The sequence below is a fragment of the Halichoeres trimaculatus genome, unplaced genomic scaffold, assembly GCF_033239565.1.
Source record: "Halichoeres trimaculatus isolate MK-OKI-2021-1 unplaced genomic scaffold, fHalTri1.1 fHalTri1_scaffold_6, whole genome shotgun sequence".
NCBI lineage: Eukaryota > Metazoa > Chordata > Actinopteri > Labriformes > Labridae > Halichoeres > Halichoeres trimaculatus.
The window spans coordinates 22521227-22537377 of record NW_027437184.1 but is presented as its reverse complement, the minus strand read 5'-3'; the positions used below and the strand labels follow the sequence as shown (position 1 = coordinate 22537377).

Here is a 16151-nt window from a genome sequence, read left to right as displayed (position 1 = left end):
TATGTAAAGCATGTGTTTAAGTATTCATCCCATGCTCAAGTAGAATAACCAGTGAAAAAAAAACAATGGCTCATGTGACTGTTAAATACTATTAATACTCATGCAATGTTATTGAAGCTGGATTTGGTTCTGGTTTTTAAATTTTTAATCAGCTCATCATGAATGTGAAGTGAAATGTTTTTCTCCAGTATATGAAATCACTTTAATAATTTGAAACATTGGTGAGAATTATTTCTGGATACCTACTACAGTTATATTTTTGCTGTTCAGCAGATACATTTATAAAACCTATGAGCTCTTGACAGGTAATGCTGCAGAAAAGCCTTTACAAAATAAATCCTTGTGTATAGTATAGTCAGTATATGGTGAATATATAAAATCGTAAAAAATGACTTGGTTTGAACTCATATTTGTTATTCATTATGAGTATTCTATGTCTATGCCATAGATAATGTAAGTTGCATCAGGGTGTGTTAGTTTCATTTTGATGCCCCTCTACTCAAATATATGATGTCACCGGCCAGATATTGGATAGGATTTGGGGTGATGAAACAACATTCAGTGATTGCAACGAAAGTAAAATGTTTAAAAGTGTTGTTTAACGACACAGATGACCCTCAAAACCAGCAGCTTGTTACGGACAAATGCACATACATGAGGTGCTTTGGGTTTTCCCTCCCTTTCTTTTCATATTTCAGACAAAGCAGCAGTGGATCTTTGGTAAAGCAGCTGTCAGAAGGTGATGCTCGGTGTCCATTTAAGGCTGTTCACGCGCGTACTGTTTATACTTGTTTTGTCGTCTCCTTCGTTTTCTTAAAAATGCTGATGTTATTGTTGAAACTTACTTTCTCTAAAAACAGTCACCTTCACAGAAAAAAGCGTTACTTTGGCCATTTCCATTGACGAGAGGAGAGAGGCACCGGGGGGAGTTTCCGTCTTGCGTCATACACTCCGCCCTTCGCAGCTGATGAAAAACGCACGCACTCTCTGTCGAGCGGGACATTTCATCAGGAACCACGGCAACAGCATCTCTACTCATCCCTCTGCGATCTGGCTTTGACCACCAACAGTTCAAAAATACAAGAGGTACTACCCTTCATTTTAATTTCCGATATAAAACAATAATTTTGTTTACTTACTTGTTGAGTGAGTCGTGTTGAAACGGCATTTCTGCCGACGGTTCCCTGTACTTACCTGGTTAGAAAACTGATGCAATCCTTCCTCGTGTGTTATCAGTTGTATTGGCGCACTTCTGTTTGAAAAGGACACAACGCTCCTCAACTTGATTTTATGTTTAAGTAAAAATAATAATTTCTAATTGAACATGATTTAAGTGTCGACGTTAAGTCGCTAAAGCTGGCGGTTTGTAATAGTCGACTGAATTTCTCATTCAAGCGGGGACTCAGCTGATGTGACTACGTTAGTTAATGGGACGAGAAACCCCAAAAATAAGGTAGACAAGGTTGAATTAGTAAGGCGAAATGTTAAAACGGAAATTAAGGTTTCTGACAGGTTTACAGTCAACGGTATTATAAGGTATATCGGTGTGTTCATTCATTGTTTTGGTTCGAGCCGGCTAGCACACTTCGCTAGTAGTAGAGCGTGCTACAACAAGCAAGGCGTGGGGATAACCGTAATGCTGCTTTCAAAGACCCCCGAATTTTCCTCAACCATGCTCTCTCATGCAAAATATTAAATGTGAGAAGAGATTGCGTGTTATACTGACACATTGTGGCGTTAGTATAATTGGTGGCCCATCAAAACGTGCAAAGTGCAATATCTCAGAGTTTCTGTGCACACTTGGTAATTTTAATGCTCCGTGTTTTGTGAATGCAACATTGGCAGCAGACGAGAGCCGACCAAAGCCACGTAGCTAGCTGGTGTTTCCGTCCCTGACAGATGGGCTATCTGGCTGATGGGCAGCCGAACAGCGCCTAGTTTGGTCGGCCCTACTGTAAGTCATGCTATTTATAAATGTCCGTTGATTTACCTTTTACAGCAGCTTCGAATACGGATCCTAGTCTGGACCGTGAATGCCATAAAAATGTGTCATCCTTCCGGGTAATGTTCTCAAGCATGCCGTCTGCGTACAGGGTGTTGCCATGCTGTGTTGCATCAGCCGATTTAAAGCCACTGTGCACGAAAATCACTTTAATATGATAGGTACACTGAAGTGATGAAAACAAGGGGAGAGGAACGGGATGTGTGCTGTCACTTCAACCTGCCGTGTTGTGGTCAGGTGTTTCATGGAGAGTAGAGTGCAGTAGAAAGCTCCACTTTACCTTACACTGAACTATATTTATCTTCTAATCCAGTCATTCCAACTACTGACAGTAAAAACAAACCCATCCTTCAGGGATTTACTGCTGTATCTGTAAATTTATAATTCCAGCCAGAACTGTTAAGTCAACTAGTTTCAACAACTCAGTATTTCTTATGGATTTTGTATGTTTACACATTCAGAAACACAGTGAAATTTCATTGACATATTTAACGTTAAAGGGAATAAAGGATACTGATTCACTTTTATTATAGGAGAGTTGGTGATTTTAATATCCACCTGCATTAAACTGTCCCTTTGGATCCCCGATGACTTTTGGTGAGTTGTGCCAAAAGAGCGGTTTCCAAAGAAGTGCCTAAAGCTGATTGTGAATGGAGCGAGTGTCTCAACAGGAAGGGTGTGCACCACATTACTTACTGTAACCAGTCCACATCTAGGGGGGTTCTGTGTCCGGCCACATTTTGGCACTATCCAATATGAAATCTGCAGTTTGACTTGACTAAATGGCAGATTTGGTGAAATACCTTTCTGTTTTTACTTAAAATATATTTGTGGTATCTTTTTAGAGACCAGCAAATGCCTGGTTTGTAATTGGCCCACACTTAATTAAATATTAAAAAGGAAACACAGAGTGGAAAAAAAAGTCTGTCAGCCTTTTTCTGCCTGTGTCCTGAACTTCTCTGACCTGTGCTGGATATTTGTAGTCATATCTTGGCATGTGGGGATGTCCAGCTGACAGCTTATCGGCCCCTTTGATAAATGGATCTTATACTTCTGTGCATGTTAACGTGGGTCGGTGTTAGTCCTGGGAAAGTGAACAGATTGTTAGTTTGTCACATTCCATTTCACAGGGAGAGAAGTTTTTTGGCAGCAGAGCTGGTTTTCAGCCAGGTGACTTAAGGGTTGTTAGGTTCAGTCTCAGTGGTCAGTCGGTCCACATGTACGCTCACACAAGTTTACACCCACAGAAAGAAAAACACACAGGCTTTATATAGCACTGCAGCTCGCCTTTTTGTCCAAATGTTTATTCCTGGCCTTATATGAGCAAACGTATATTCCGTTTGTAACTTCAAACACCTGAAAACCATTGTGTGCGGAGGCTGAAGAATGCTTCAGTGACTCTGAGCAGTCGGCCATGATATGGCGTACCCTCGCTGGGTTATGCAAGGTCACATTTACTCCTCTCAATGGATATTTAGCTCTGCAGAGTGCTGGACAAGTTGTTCCCTTTGTTCAGCTGTCGTCCCCATAAATGTGGTCTGTGATATCTTTCTGTTGCTTTTGTTAAATTTACAGTAGTGGATATTTTTTTGACGCAGGTTTTTCTCTCATCACAAAGACAAAAAAGATTTTAGAAAGATTTACACAATTGTATAATTACACTTAAACTTTACAGATCAATATTAACTTCAGGTAACGTGCACCTTTCAGATTCACGTCAAGAGTTATTCAAAATTTAAACCTTAGATTTCCTTGGATAGACAATCATGTCTCGTCTGGAGTATTACCAACAACATGGATGTTTGCTTTTGTTTTTTCCAAGAAGTAGTCTTTTAAGACAACATTTAATAATGCCACCACAATAAATCATTAGTATTAACACTGGTCCAGTAGTGTAACCGTAACAACGAGTCGAAACAAAGCCGTACGTTGTTTACATGTCTGGACCGAGTGCTAGTAAAAAAAGACCATAACAAGGTTAGCAGGTTTGTTACTTCAACCAATAATCCTCTTAGAGTCTGTGGCACCAGTCGCTGTAATGCTTAGTCAAGTTGCTAACAGAACTATTATCCCTGGAACCTGCCATGTCTAGAGCAATGTTCACCTGTTACGATTTACTGTAGTCTTTGTGTAAAAAGTAAAAAAAAAAAAAGGAGGCAGCTTTGGCTCTTTTGTTGAAGAAAGAGAAAAAAAAACAACATTTTAACTGCTTCACTGTAAGAGCCATGTGATCTCATACTGTTGAAAGAAAATGGCATCAGGTAGCACACCAGTATTACTCATGTGGTACACAGTGTAGACCACAGACAGCACATTTGTGAGCCACACCTCCGTGCAAACCTGGCATAAGTCTGCCCCACTTACGCAAATGGGCACCCTCGTGAAAAGCACAAGGAAAAGATTAGCAACAAGCTGAGGAGACAGAGGCATGGAGTAGGGTAAAAAGGGTCTTGAAAAGCTTAAATGAGGCCAGTGCTGAGTGAGGTCATTCAGAAAGCAAGTCTGGATATGTTACATTTACAGTATGAAAGGTGTTGAAACCTGGTCTGCAGACACGAGGAAGTTCTGTTTTTGAAGGAAAGTCAGTCAAACTTCCCGCTATATTAATACTTTTTTGCATTTATAGAAATTCCTGTTTTCCAGGTCGAGGGTGCTTCACAGCGTCTGTAGTTTACACAGTTTCAGTTTAGCCCTTTTGTCCTGCCTAGTGCAGGTATGTGAACGGCGTTGGGCGTTCCCTTCGGGATATCACAAGCAGCCGGGCACAGGGGTTTAGTAAGAACTGTTTATTCTCACAACATCGACACCCTCAGATCTCAGTTCCTGGTGTGCAAATGGAAAACGCCACTGGAATGTCACACCAAGCGGGGAGTGGGAGCATATCATCGTGTACCCGTTTCCCATCAGTCTTCAGAGGACTGGGTGTTTATTATTGGGTGCTCTTTTTGTTTTTATTTCATTGTTTGACCATGTTTGGCTTTTTTTCTCCCATCACTTGACTGTACGAACAGGATACTCTCTTTTGATGTGCTTTCAAAAGTGGGTTATGTTGTTTTAATGATATTAATAGATGGTTTCATTGTACTGAAACATTGTGGAAGTTTATATCCTGTGTGCTGTGCAGAAGAAGAGGCCAAAATTAGACTATAACATAATCTACAGCGGAAAGACGTTTTTTTTTAATCTCCTTCCTTTTCATTCTCTGTGACCTGAAACTTTACATAAAATGAACTCAGGAACCTCTTGACGGGGCAGCGATAGTTTTTCTAGACGTTGCGCAAAAGTAAGGCAGGCTGGGTTAGATTGTTTCCTCATTGTAGCAACGCTTCTTACCAATCAATTTTATACCATTAGAAGTCTGTTATTTCTCTTTAGAATGGTGCCACATTCATTAGAAAGATAAATTAGCCAAATCTTCTCTGCCAATGCCACACAGCTTTACCTGCCAAATTCATTTTCTGTCTTACATTTCTCAACACTTATATCTCCTTTTTTGAATAAAACACCTAAAAGTACCCAAGGACTCGATATGGTGTGACCTCTTAGGAAAATAAAGTAGAGGATCTTAAATATTGAGACTTAAAGAATTTAAAACACAATAAAATAGAGCTGAAACGATTCCTCGAATGATTCGAGGTACTCTATTACAAAAATTATTCGAGTAATTTTCTCCGCCTCGAGGAATCGTTTAATTTTAAAAAAGATCAAAGAGTGGTAATTCAAATAGAGCTGAGGCCATATTAAGAGAGTTTTCAGACCCCTCAAGCTACCTTTTATACAAAATAGCAACTAGCAACAAATCTAGCTTATTTTCTGGAGTTTGGAGACTAATGGGTCATTCTACAAAACGGGTGCCATGTCAAAGTGTGTTTACAGATTTTGGAGCCACCAAAGCAAGTGCTCTTATTGACCTGCTGTATCAGAAAATTCTATTTCTTTAAGAGAAAAATTTTAATTTGAAAAATAACTGCTCTTTAACTAAACAAAAATGTATTTTATCAGATTACTCGATTAATCGATGGGATTTTAAGTAGAATACTCGAATATTAAAATATTTGATAGCTGCAGCCCTACAATAAAAGCAAAACAATGAATGGCAGAGTTGAATGTTTCCTGATTTTCATGAAAATGCTGAAGCAGAAATGGAACTGAGCATGATCATTTATTATCAATGTAACCATCACATGATAAAAATACACTGTAAAATAGACCCCTAATTAAAAGAGGACACACAAGCGTCACAAAAAAAAAAGAGAAAAAAAAATTCATTTGGCTTTTCTTCGAAGTGTAAAAATGTAATTTCTACCTGGTTTTCTGGTCAGGTAGGCGACCACACTTGCACCGTTTCTAACAGACGGCCTGGTTTGTATTGCAGGGTTAGTGTTTCACCTCTTCTCTTTGCTGCCTGAAACATTCGTCTGCCTTCTCAGCAGTCACTGACAGGGATCAGGTGTCACTGGCTTTAATGACCATGGACTTTGAGATTCTGCCTTTGACGCTGGATTTCTCCAAATCTTTAAAAAAATCTTTAAAAATGCCAATTTATCTGTTCATTTTTGACACGGGAGTAATTTAAAATCATCAATTTAAGCTGGGTAGGGATATTTGATTGTGATTCCTGGATGTTTCATAAACCAAAAAGGCAAAAGTTGCGGCTGATGCAAGAAACGGGAATAATAAAAGGATCAAACGATAAGAGAAAAGATAATAATAACACTAAACATCGTAAAGTGGTTGTAGTATTCACAGATAAGGTGTGCTTCTCTCCTGCTGCGAAAGCATGGCTCTGCCTGGACTTGCATGTGACAATACGTTTATTATCTGACTCAACCAAGAGTTTCAACAGAGCTAAGATGAGCTCAAGGACTTTCAAATTATGTTGTTACACATTTAAACTCAAACAGTACTTGTATCCATCCACCAAAATACAAGACAAATCATCTTCTGTTCCAGAAAGAAATCAAACTTAAGATTTTTAATGCAACAATAAAAACTGCTAAAATACCAGTTGAAGGTCACACTCACTCACACACACTCTTGGTGTGTGAAGTCTCAGTGCTGGACTTGCTGCTGATGAAGGAAGTGTTACTTAGTGACTTTTATGAGTGTATAAAGTTAATCAGAGAGAAGCACAAAGTCCTGATCCCAGCTTTCTTTTAGATTCAGCAATTTATTCCTGATTGATGCTTATCAAAACGTTACTATAGTTTCATATGCAGTGATCTGAACAAGTCTTTTGGCAGCTGGAGCTACATAGCAGAGTACATTCTTTGTTTAGTTTATGAAGGTGGAGTAAACACTGACCTAACCTGTTTTGGCATCAGGATTTCTCCCTCTTTAGCCCGCAGCTTTGGTGTTTAAACATTTTACGTAACTTCATTTAGAGTTTTTTTTTTCTTAAAACCAGAATGACAAACTCTCAAATGGCTCTTTGAGAAATTTTTGACTATTTTGCGGTCAAGAAAAAAAATGCAGTGTGTCACTTGACTTGCCCCAGGTTTTAGGTGCCTACATTGTTTCACAGGGTGTGTATGTCTGACACACACACACACATCGTCACACCTGTTCTTTCCAATGTCACAGTCCATCGAGGATTGCGTCAAAGTGTGTCTGTGTGTGCAGATTCATCCAGTGCCACCAAAGTCAAACAGAAAACATTTAGTGTGCTTTGCTCGGTGTCCTTGGCCTGTTGTGAACTGCTGTCAGGTCAGAGTGTGTGTGTGTGTGTGTGTATTTAAACAAGTGTAATGATTATTATCACTCTGATCCCGAGTCTGATGACGTCATTCTTCCTGGAAAAAAGTATTGCTGATGTCCAGTTTGTGTTTGCTTTGTTGTTAATTTGGGACAATAACCAATCTACAGTAACTGCATTCTGTAACAGATAACACACTTGGTTTCTTAGTTTTTACAAACATATTAACAAAATTAACATATTGGTGTATTTCTGCATGCAGATGTTCAATCTTATCTTACATTTTTTATTTCGGCTAAAAGTTATTTATTTTATCGACACATCACTCTTCTCCCAGTGCAGCTGTTTCATCTTATCGCGCTGCTGGTTCACGCCGTCCTCGTCTGCCTTGTTGATATTAGCTTGTAGAATTGCATCGTATCGTTCCCCGACAGCCTCTGGCGTTCCCAGGCTTCTCCCTGTCGACCTCTATCTGCTGTGAAAACACAACACAAGTAGCAGAGTGGCCTTCCTCACAGCGAGGGAGAGCTCAGGACTCAGGCTGGGTGTCTTAATGTTTTCATAAAGGTGTGCACCATGCCAAGTTTATTTGTAAAGGTAAAATTAAATGTAAGCCTTGCACTGTTTTCTTTTTTGACTTCTTGAGATCTATTGAAGCCCCACTCCCATTGTGAGATACTTCGAGAGAAAAAGGTGCAGGTGTCAATTCTTGGAAGTTGTGTAACTGCACCTTTTTTTTTCTTCAAACCCAACCAGCTGAATATCTTCTTTCTGCTTTGTTCACTTGAAATGCACCCAAGCCCTGTTGACACGCCGTATGTGATATCAGTTCATACAAACAAACCTGTTAACCTGTGCCGTAATGTTTGGTTGGTTCGCATAGTGAGAGCAGGTCTGTGCCTGTTGTTTCAGTGCGGTTTAAAACACCTTTCAGGGAAAAAAATTCCAATTAGAAAAAAGTTGGATGCTTTAATCCTGCTGCACAGAACCAAACACAGCTTTGTGTGTGTGTGCAGCAGGATGTGTGTGTGTGAGTTGTAAGCTTTGGCACTTACTGAATAGTTCCCTGTTATGAGCTCTTATTTTCTTCTTGTGTTTTTTTTCTTAGGTCCTAATCTGTTGCTGCAAATTACCATTACCACAGACCAGCTACTTCCTGTTCTCTGGAGCTCGAGTGACTGTTGCATAAGTCAACACACCTACACTGAGAGACCTATAACAAACAAGTTCACCTCCCTCTTTGGCTGATAGTACTCTACTCAGCGCTGACACACGTGTTGTGTTTAGGCTCTGTCAATCACACACACCCCACACTAGAAGGATTTAAAACACACAGCCTGGTTCAGCACCCACACACAGTCACAGTCACAGTGAAGATGGCCAGCAAGCTGTCCAACTTTGGCAAATCCCTGCTGCGTCGCCGGGCATTGATCGACTCTGGAGAAGAATCCCAGTTTGCCCGATGCTTGTCCACGCTGGACCTCATTGCCTTGGGGGTGGGCTCCACGTTGGGCGCCGGTGTCTACGTCCTCGCTGGTGAAGTCGCCCGAGAGAAAGCAGGACCTGCTATTGTCCTCTGCTTCCTCATCGCTGCTCTGTCCTCCATGTTGGCTGGCCTGTGCTACGCTGAGTTTGGCGCCCGTGTCCCCAAAACAGGTTCAGCGTATCTGTACAGCTATGTGACGGTGGGAGAAATCTGGGCCTTCATCACAGGGTGGAATCTCATCCTCTCTTATGTGATTGGTAAGCTTAGGAAGCTTTGTACACTTTTCACTAACTTACAACATTTAGACCAAAAGTTCACCAAGTTTCTGTCGTATCTTTCAGGAACGGCTAGTGTGGCTAGGGCCTGGAGCTCAACCTTCGATAACCTGGTCGAGCAAAAGATCTCAGGCTTCTTTAAATCAATCATGGCGATGAAGGTGCCAGGAAATGTGCTGGCAGAGTATCCTGACTTGTTCGCCCTCATCCTCATCTTGCTGCTCACTGGTGAGTTATTTTGTTTTTAATCATTTTCAGTGAAATCTGAGTCATGATCTTCTCTGTAGAGCACTGTTGTAGCTTAATGTGTTGATGAATAAAGCCCATTGAAACGGCCTGGAGTGATGCCGTCTTATTTCCATCCCTTAAATGATTGACATCCAAGTCGCATGTAACAAAACAGCCTAACAGCATGAACAGTTGTCACACTAACACTGCAGCTCGAGTGTCATGCCAGCAGTAGTGTCAGAAACAGAAATGGATGATTGGTGTAGCACACTGATGGCGTGTTGGAAGAAACGAAATCTCGCCCACATAGCAGGACACGTTGTTGTTGTTATCAGTGTTGAAGGATGAATTCGCCCCGTCGCATCCCTCTCATCTTTCTCTCTCTGTGCTCTGCGCCCTCAGGACTTCTGGCCTTCGGCGTCAGCGAGTCAGCTCTAGTGAACAAGATCTTTACAGGCATCAATCTGGTGGTTCTGGGCTTCGTCATCATCTCAGGCTTTGTTAAAGGCAACACACATAACTGGAACCTGACGGAGGCGGACTACAGCAGCTACATAAACGAGACCAACGGAAGCAGGCCTTACAAGTCAGTGTTTGACGGCCGTCTCTGGAAGAAATGTACATTTATTTGCTCATCACGTTTTGATAATTGATTTATGTCTTTTTTTTCATCTTTTAAACAGTGTGAAGAATGATTTTGGTGAAGGTGGCTTTGCTCCATTTGGCCTCAGTGGGGTCTTGTCTGGTGCTGCTACCTGCTTCTACGCCTTTGTCGGCTTTGATTGCATCGCCACAACAAGTAAGAGGTTTTACAGAAACTTGGGTCAGAACATGAATATCCCCTGGATTTATAGTTAAAAGGTTTCTTGTTTTACTCACTGAGAACGGTTCGTAGACTCCAAACCTGTTGACTCTGCTTCTGCATGTTGATATATGCACATGTTGATAGTACATCAAAGTCTACATCTAGATCCAAGTATGGTTATATAAAGTTTATGAAGCTGGAAATGTTTGGACTTACCCGTAAAAAAGACCAATCACAAAGTCTCAAAGTCCGATTTTTTTTAATTGGCAGATAGAGAACAGTGCATGTGGAGCTTTATCATAAAATAAAAACCTTTGCCGATCACTATTTCTTAAAACAAAAGATTCATACAGATGACTTCCGCTGAGCTGTTTCACTACCTTTCACCTGAATTTTGAGCAGCGTTATGTAATATTTAGTGTAAAGACTCTCAGCAGAGGACTCCTCTTTTCTGTGTCTTCCCACTCCTCGTTAGCTAACCTCTTTGTTTATTTTCTCTGTTGTCCTCAGGTGAAGAAGCAAAGAACCCCATGCGCTCCATACCCATCGGCATTGTGGCCTCCCTGCTCATTTGCTTCTTCGCCTACTTTGGCGTGTCAGCCGCTTTGACCCTGATGATGCCATACTACCAGCTGAACACCCAGAGCCCTCTACCTGAGGCCTTCACGTATGTGGGCTGGGCTCCGGCTCGATACATCGTGGCTGCGGGCTCTCTCTGCGCTCTGTCCACCAGGTAAAGGCAGATCTAGATCTCCTCAGCGGAAAAGCTTTTTAAATCATTTATAGGAAACTTAACGCTGTTTTTATTTCAGTCTCCTCGGCTCCATGTTCCCCATGCCCCGTGTGATCTACGCCATGGCTGAGGACGGGCTGCTGTTTCGTGTCCTCTCCAAGATCAACGCACGCACAAAGACTCCTCTCCTGGCTACCATTGCTTCTGGCATTGTTGCAGGTAACCTCCGCGTCTTTGTTTGCCTTCTTTACAACTTTTGTTTTTTCTTCTTCTTTTCTTGTTTGTGAATGTGTTTATCTTTATCTGTGTATCTTCCTTGTCATGTTTGTTCGTCGCTCCAGGCAGACAGTTGTCTGTTTTTGCTGTGTCTATCTCATGCTGTCAAGTCTGTCTATCATCGTCTCAGGGTCCCAGCTCTGTCTCCTGCCTCAGCTCTATTGCTCAGTCTGTCCTGACCCGCTGCTGGGTTAAGGATCAATAACACTTAAAACTAAAGGAACTCTGCAAAAAGCTGAGGGAGGCTTGCTGTTCCTCTTTCTGACTCTCAGATGTTTCAGTGTAAATGTTCTTACCAAACTGTCTCTTTTCCAGCTCTGATGGCCTTCCTGTTCGACCTGGCAGCTCTGGTTGACCTCATGTCTATTGGAACTTTGTTGGCGTACTCTTTAGTGGCCATCTGTGTCCTTATCCTCAGGTTTGCGCCTTTTATTTACTACTAACAAAATCCCAAAGTCTACAAAAGTACATGTTAAGTTCTTAAAACAGAGGCTGTGCCCATGTCAGCTGAGTTTGGTGTTAGATAAACTATGATCAGGTCTGTGCTGGTGAGGAAAATCATGCAGGTTAAAGCTAGAAAATGAGTGAAACAATAAAGCTTTAAAAAAAAAAAGCTGTCCAGTTCTGTGATGGACATTGGACAATTTGTGGGGCTGCAACTGGAGCTGTTGCTAATATTAGCTCAGCTTGCCTTTTTAGGTAGAGGGCTGTTACAGGGCCAGGCATTACAGTAATTAGAGCGATCACATCACTTTCAAACAGGGTCATAAGTTCAGAACAGTAATATGTGTACGCTTTTATTATCCCGTTAGTATCTAAGGAACCATTATTGGTAAACACTGAAGTGTAGCTTTTGGAATCAGAAATGTTTTCTCTCTCTTTGTTGTTTTTTACTCAATCTGCACCACCTCTTTCTACAGGTACCAGCCCGGCACCCTGAATTCATCCAGCCAGACTGAAAAACTGGTGGAGCTGGTAGAAGGAGAGAAAGTTCCAGTAAACGGAGGCGACAGCGGGGACGAGTATGACGACACGCCGCTCAAAGAAACTTTCACGGTCAAGCTGCTTTTCTCCCCGAGTGGAAAGAACCCAACACAGACTTCTGGGACCATCGTCTACGCCACCACTGCTATTATCTGTAAGAAGATTGTTCTAACATTTCTCATGACAGTTTTCCAGTACAAGAACAAATACAGTAACTCTCCTTCTTTCTTGTCTTCTCTTGTAGCAATTCTTATCACTCTGCTGTGCGTTATACTGGCCAACTGTCTCCCAGAGCTGATGGCCGCGCAGCCTGGCGTTCTGGTTCCTTGTGTCATTCTGACTCTGCTCTGTGCCGTCTGCGTCATTATCATCTGGAGGCAACCTGAGAGCAAAGAAGCCCTCACCTTCAAGGTAAAGATCCCTCACAACAAAGCACTGGAGAGACTGAAAAGTCTTCTCTGTGTTTTGTCTCTGTCTTGCAGCCGAGAGGCTCCGATTTGTTTTGGCAGACGTTCTTCCCTGATTATGATCATTTTAAATACATATCGTCTCTCCCTCTGTCCTCTCAAGGTCCCTCTGCTCCCCTGGTTGCCGTTGTTCAGTGTTTTCGTCAACATCTACCTCATGATGCAGCTGGATCTGGGAACATGGTGCCGCTTCACCGTCTGGATGGTGATCGGTATGTGACTGTGTACAGCTTAACGTCATCACTTGTTTGATTTTGTCCCTGTCACTCAGATTGTTTGCTGACTTTCTGTTTTCTCTCCCGTCCAGGTTTTGCCATCTACTTCTTCTATGGTATTAGGAACAGCAGCGAAGCCACCAACCGGTCGTCCCCTCGCAAATACGAGCCTGCGCTGCAGACCAAAAGCCCGATATACACAGGCGCTCCCGGCGACAGTGACGTGGAGGCAGGCAGTCCTTGATACTGACTCTTTTGGACTCAGGTAGCGTTGCAGAGCTCTCTACACTTGCAGTGTGGTGTAGGCAGCCCTGAAACACGGCTGTTGGTTTTAGAAGAAGAAGAGGCAAGAAAGAGTCACACACATCTTACCTCTGAATCTGAGGCTGATTAACTTGACGACTGGACACTGTGATCCACTTTGAGGTCTGTGTCTGTTTCAATCTGTATGTCTGTCTGTCTGTCCCAAGCCTTAGCCCCCTGGAGATCTGCCTATGACCACATCAAGTGGACCTAATTTAAAGAGTACTTGTGTTCTCTTCATGATGACCTTGACATATCTGAAGCCGTTAACAGGAAGATTGTTACATTTTTTATTGTTGTTGTTTTGTTTCCTCTTAGTTATTTGTGGGCTGATGCTAAAAAAGCACTAAGAGGTAAAAAAAAAAAAAGAACTACAATGTTTAATGTCCCTAAACATGCTGTCTTGAACCAGTGAGTTTACTACGGTGAAGATGAACGGAACACTGAGCTAGACCTCAAACTTTATTACAAACATGGGTAGCTTTCAGCTGGGTCAACACGTCTAGATTGTTAGTTTTCTTAGTTGACGTTTGTGTGTAAACAGGGTAGCACTGATGCTGTGCTATTGGCGGCATCAGAGAGGTAAAGAAGAACATGATGATGATGATGATGTCCTCTTCAGTATATGCTTTAAACACACTATGACCTTTGTGCCCCCTGCTCCCAGAGAACAGATGTTTATTCTCACTGATGTGTTACTAAAGGTTAAGTATTGGCTTTTTAAAGCCTTTGGTTCCACTTTACGACACAGAAAGAGCCTTGAAGTTTACAAACCAAGGTTAAGAAAAGAAAAAACTGCAAAAAACAGTCGTATGATGTCTTGTGCTTTCTGATGTTTACTGCATCATATCACAAAGCACATCTGAATACATGTTATTTAATTAGATATGGTTTCTTTTTCAACACTATTGAAAACTAGTGGAGTACTCGTACTTGTCATGCTCTGTATCCTGAGCAGTTTGCAGATCTGAGGAGATTGTTAGGTGTGTGATAAAGGTGCTTGTTATCCTCTGACAGGTTAATGAATCTGAGCTGACATTTTTCCTCCTCCTATTAAATCCACTGTGGTGTCTGGGAACAGGGGGTCGGTTTTTAATAGTCACTAAATCTTACTTTTTTAATTCTTTTTGTTTCCTTGTGAAAAAATCTCTAAAGAAATGTTTTTAAAGTTTTTCTTTTAGTTTGAGATGAAATTATGTTCTTGGCAGCTTTGTCTGTTGAGGTCCTATTACTTGTTATTCTATTTGTACTATATTTTCTGCATTGTCTGCTAGAATTGTTAATATTTAAATGTTTATAAGTTCATTTGGGATAGCTCTCTTTCTTACATTTGCCTTTCATATCTATTTCAATCAACTAACATGCTTTTAGATGTACTTTAATCGTTACATGTACAGTTTTTAGTGTGCTGATCTTTTCATGCTCTTTGTTTTTCTTTTGTATTTGTGTTTTGTCTCAAAAGTCTTTCATCAACAATATGTTGAGATGTGATATTTCATGATCCCTTTTTGACCAAATGAACGTGTTTTTGGAAACTCACAAAGAAACGACCACTGAAAGTTGGTCTCTAATTCTGTAATTTAAACAAAAAAAGTTTTATTCCAATCCTCTGAAGTCAACATAACTTATTCATATTTTTATTGTCCTAGTGAAGTGCTTTACTGTAGAGTGTACAGTACTTGTTTAAAACTGTAAAATATACACATGAACTTTCTATAAAATGACTTAAAGTATAATTTGGTAAGAGGAGATTTTGTAAATCATACTCTAAAGCATTTCATTCAACACTTGATGCTGCTAAACTCCAAACTTTGTCATAGTTTGAAGTCTCTTTGTGCGGATGTAACGGTCCTGGAGGATGCAATACTAAAGCACTTCTGCAAATGCGTCAAAGATGGCCCTAAACATCTAACCTGCTTTACAAAAATATAAGACAAGCCAGAAGTTAAGATATCTCCTGAGGCATTTGTGGCAAAGTGAGGGCACAGTGACAGTAGACTGATGTGAGTCAGTGCACTGATGCCTGAAGAAACATCCCTCTGCCTGAGAGAGGCCCCGGGTCTGAAGAGGTTAGCTGTATCATCGAGAACTTCACGAGCTGCTCTTGAAAAGTAATCTGGGACTCAAGCCTTTCTCTGCTCAGTAAAGGGCCCAGAGAAGAAGAGTTCATCGTATAAAGGTTACTGAATGCGGTTGCGGCTTATATCACTTAGCTCTCTTCAAACTCAGCCCTCGTGCCTTTCTTTAATCAATATCATCATCCCCTTCTTCACACTGTGTTTAACAGCACAGATCTATTTTTGTCTTTCAGTTTTATATACTGTACATATTGCCGTCATGTATAAATGAGCTGTATTTTCTGTGTTTTTTTAATAAAATGATCCATGCTTAAGACAGACTGATGGCCCGTTTTCTCTGTTTGTTGTTCGTCATGAGCTGCCTGTGGGAAGCTTTTACTGGTTTTCTCTTAACAATGTAAACTCATTTACAGGATGACTTTACCTGCAGGCTCCTGTATTTACTCTGACTTTTGACATAAATCCTGAAGCAACTACGGGAACTACGATTCAGATCTTACATTCATAAATGCAGAAATTATCTTGGCTTCCTGAGACTTTATTTTAATATTGATAATATTGAATATAATATTGAAGAAACTGAAATTCATGCAGAACAGTAAAG

The 16151-nt window shown here is 41.1% G+C and overlaps 1 protein-coding gene across 1 annotated transcript; it reads left to right on the top strand.

The window, feature by feature from the left end:
* The first annotated feature begins 962 nt into the window (after positions 1 to 962).
* Positions 963 to 15851, top strand: slc7a3a (solute carrier family 7 member 3a). The gene is made up of 12 exons (XM_074671516.1): positions 963 to 1086; positions 8806 to 9440; positions 9525 to 9686; positions 10089 to 10272; positions 10370 to 10485; positions 11002 to 11224; positions 11304 to 11443; positions 11816 to 11918; positions 12421 to 12638; positions 12729 to 12895; positions 13055 to 13163; positions 13259 to 15851. Exons 2-12 carry the CDS (start codon positions 9074 to 9076, stop codon positions 13408 to 13410), a joined length of 1941 nt encoding a protein of 646 aa, XP_074527617.1. The 5' UTR covers positions 963 to 1086; positions 8806 to 9073; the 3' UTR covers positions 13411 to 15851.
* Positions 15852 to 16151: the final 300 nt, after the last annotated feature.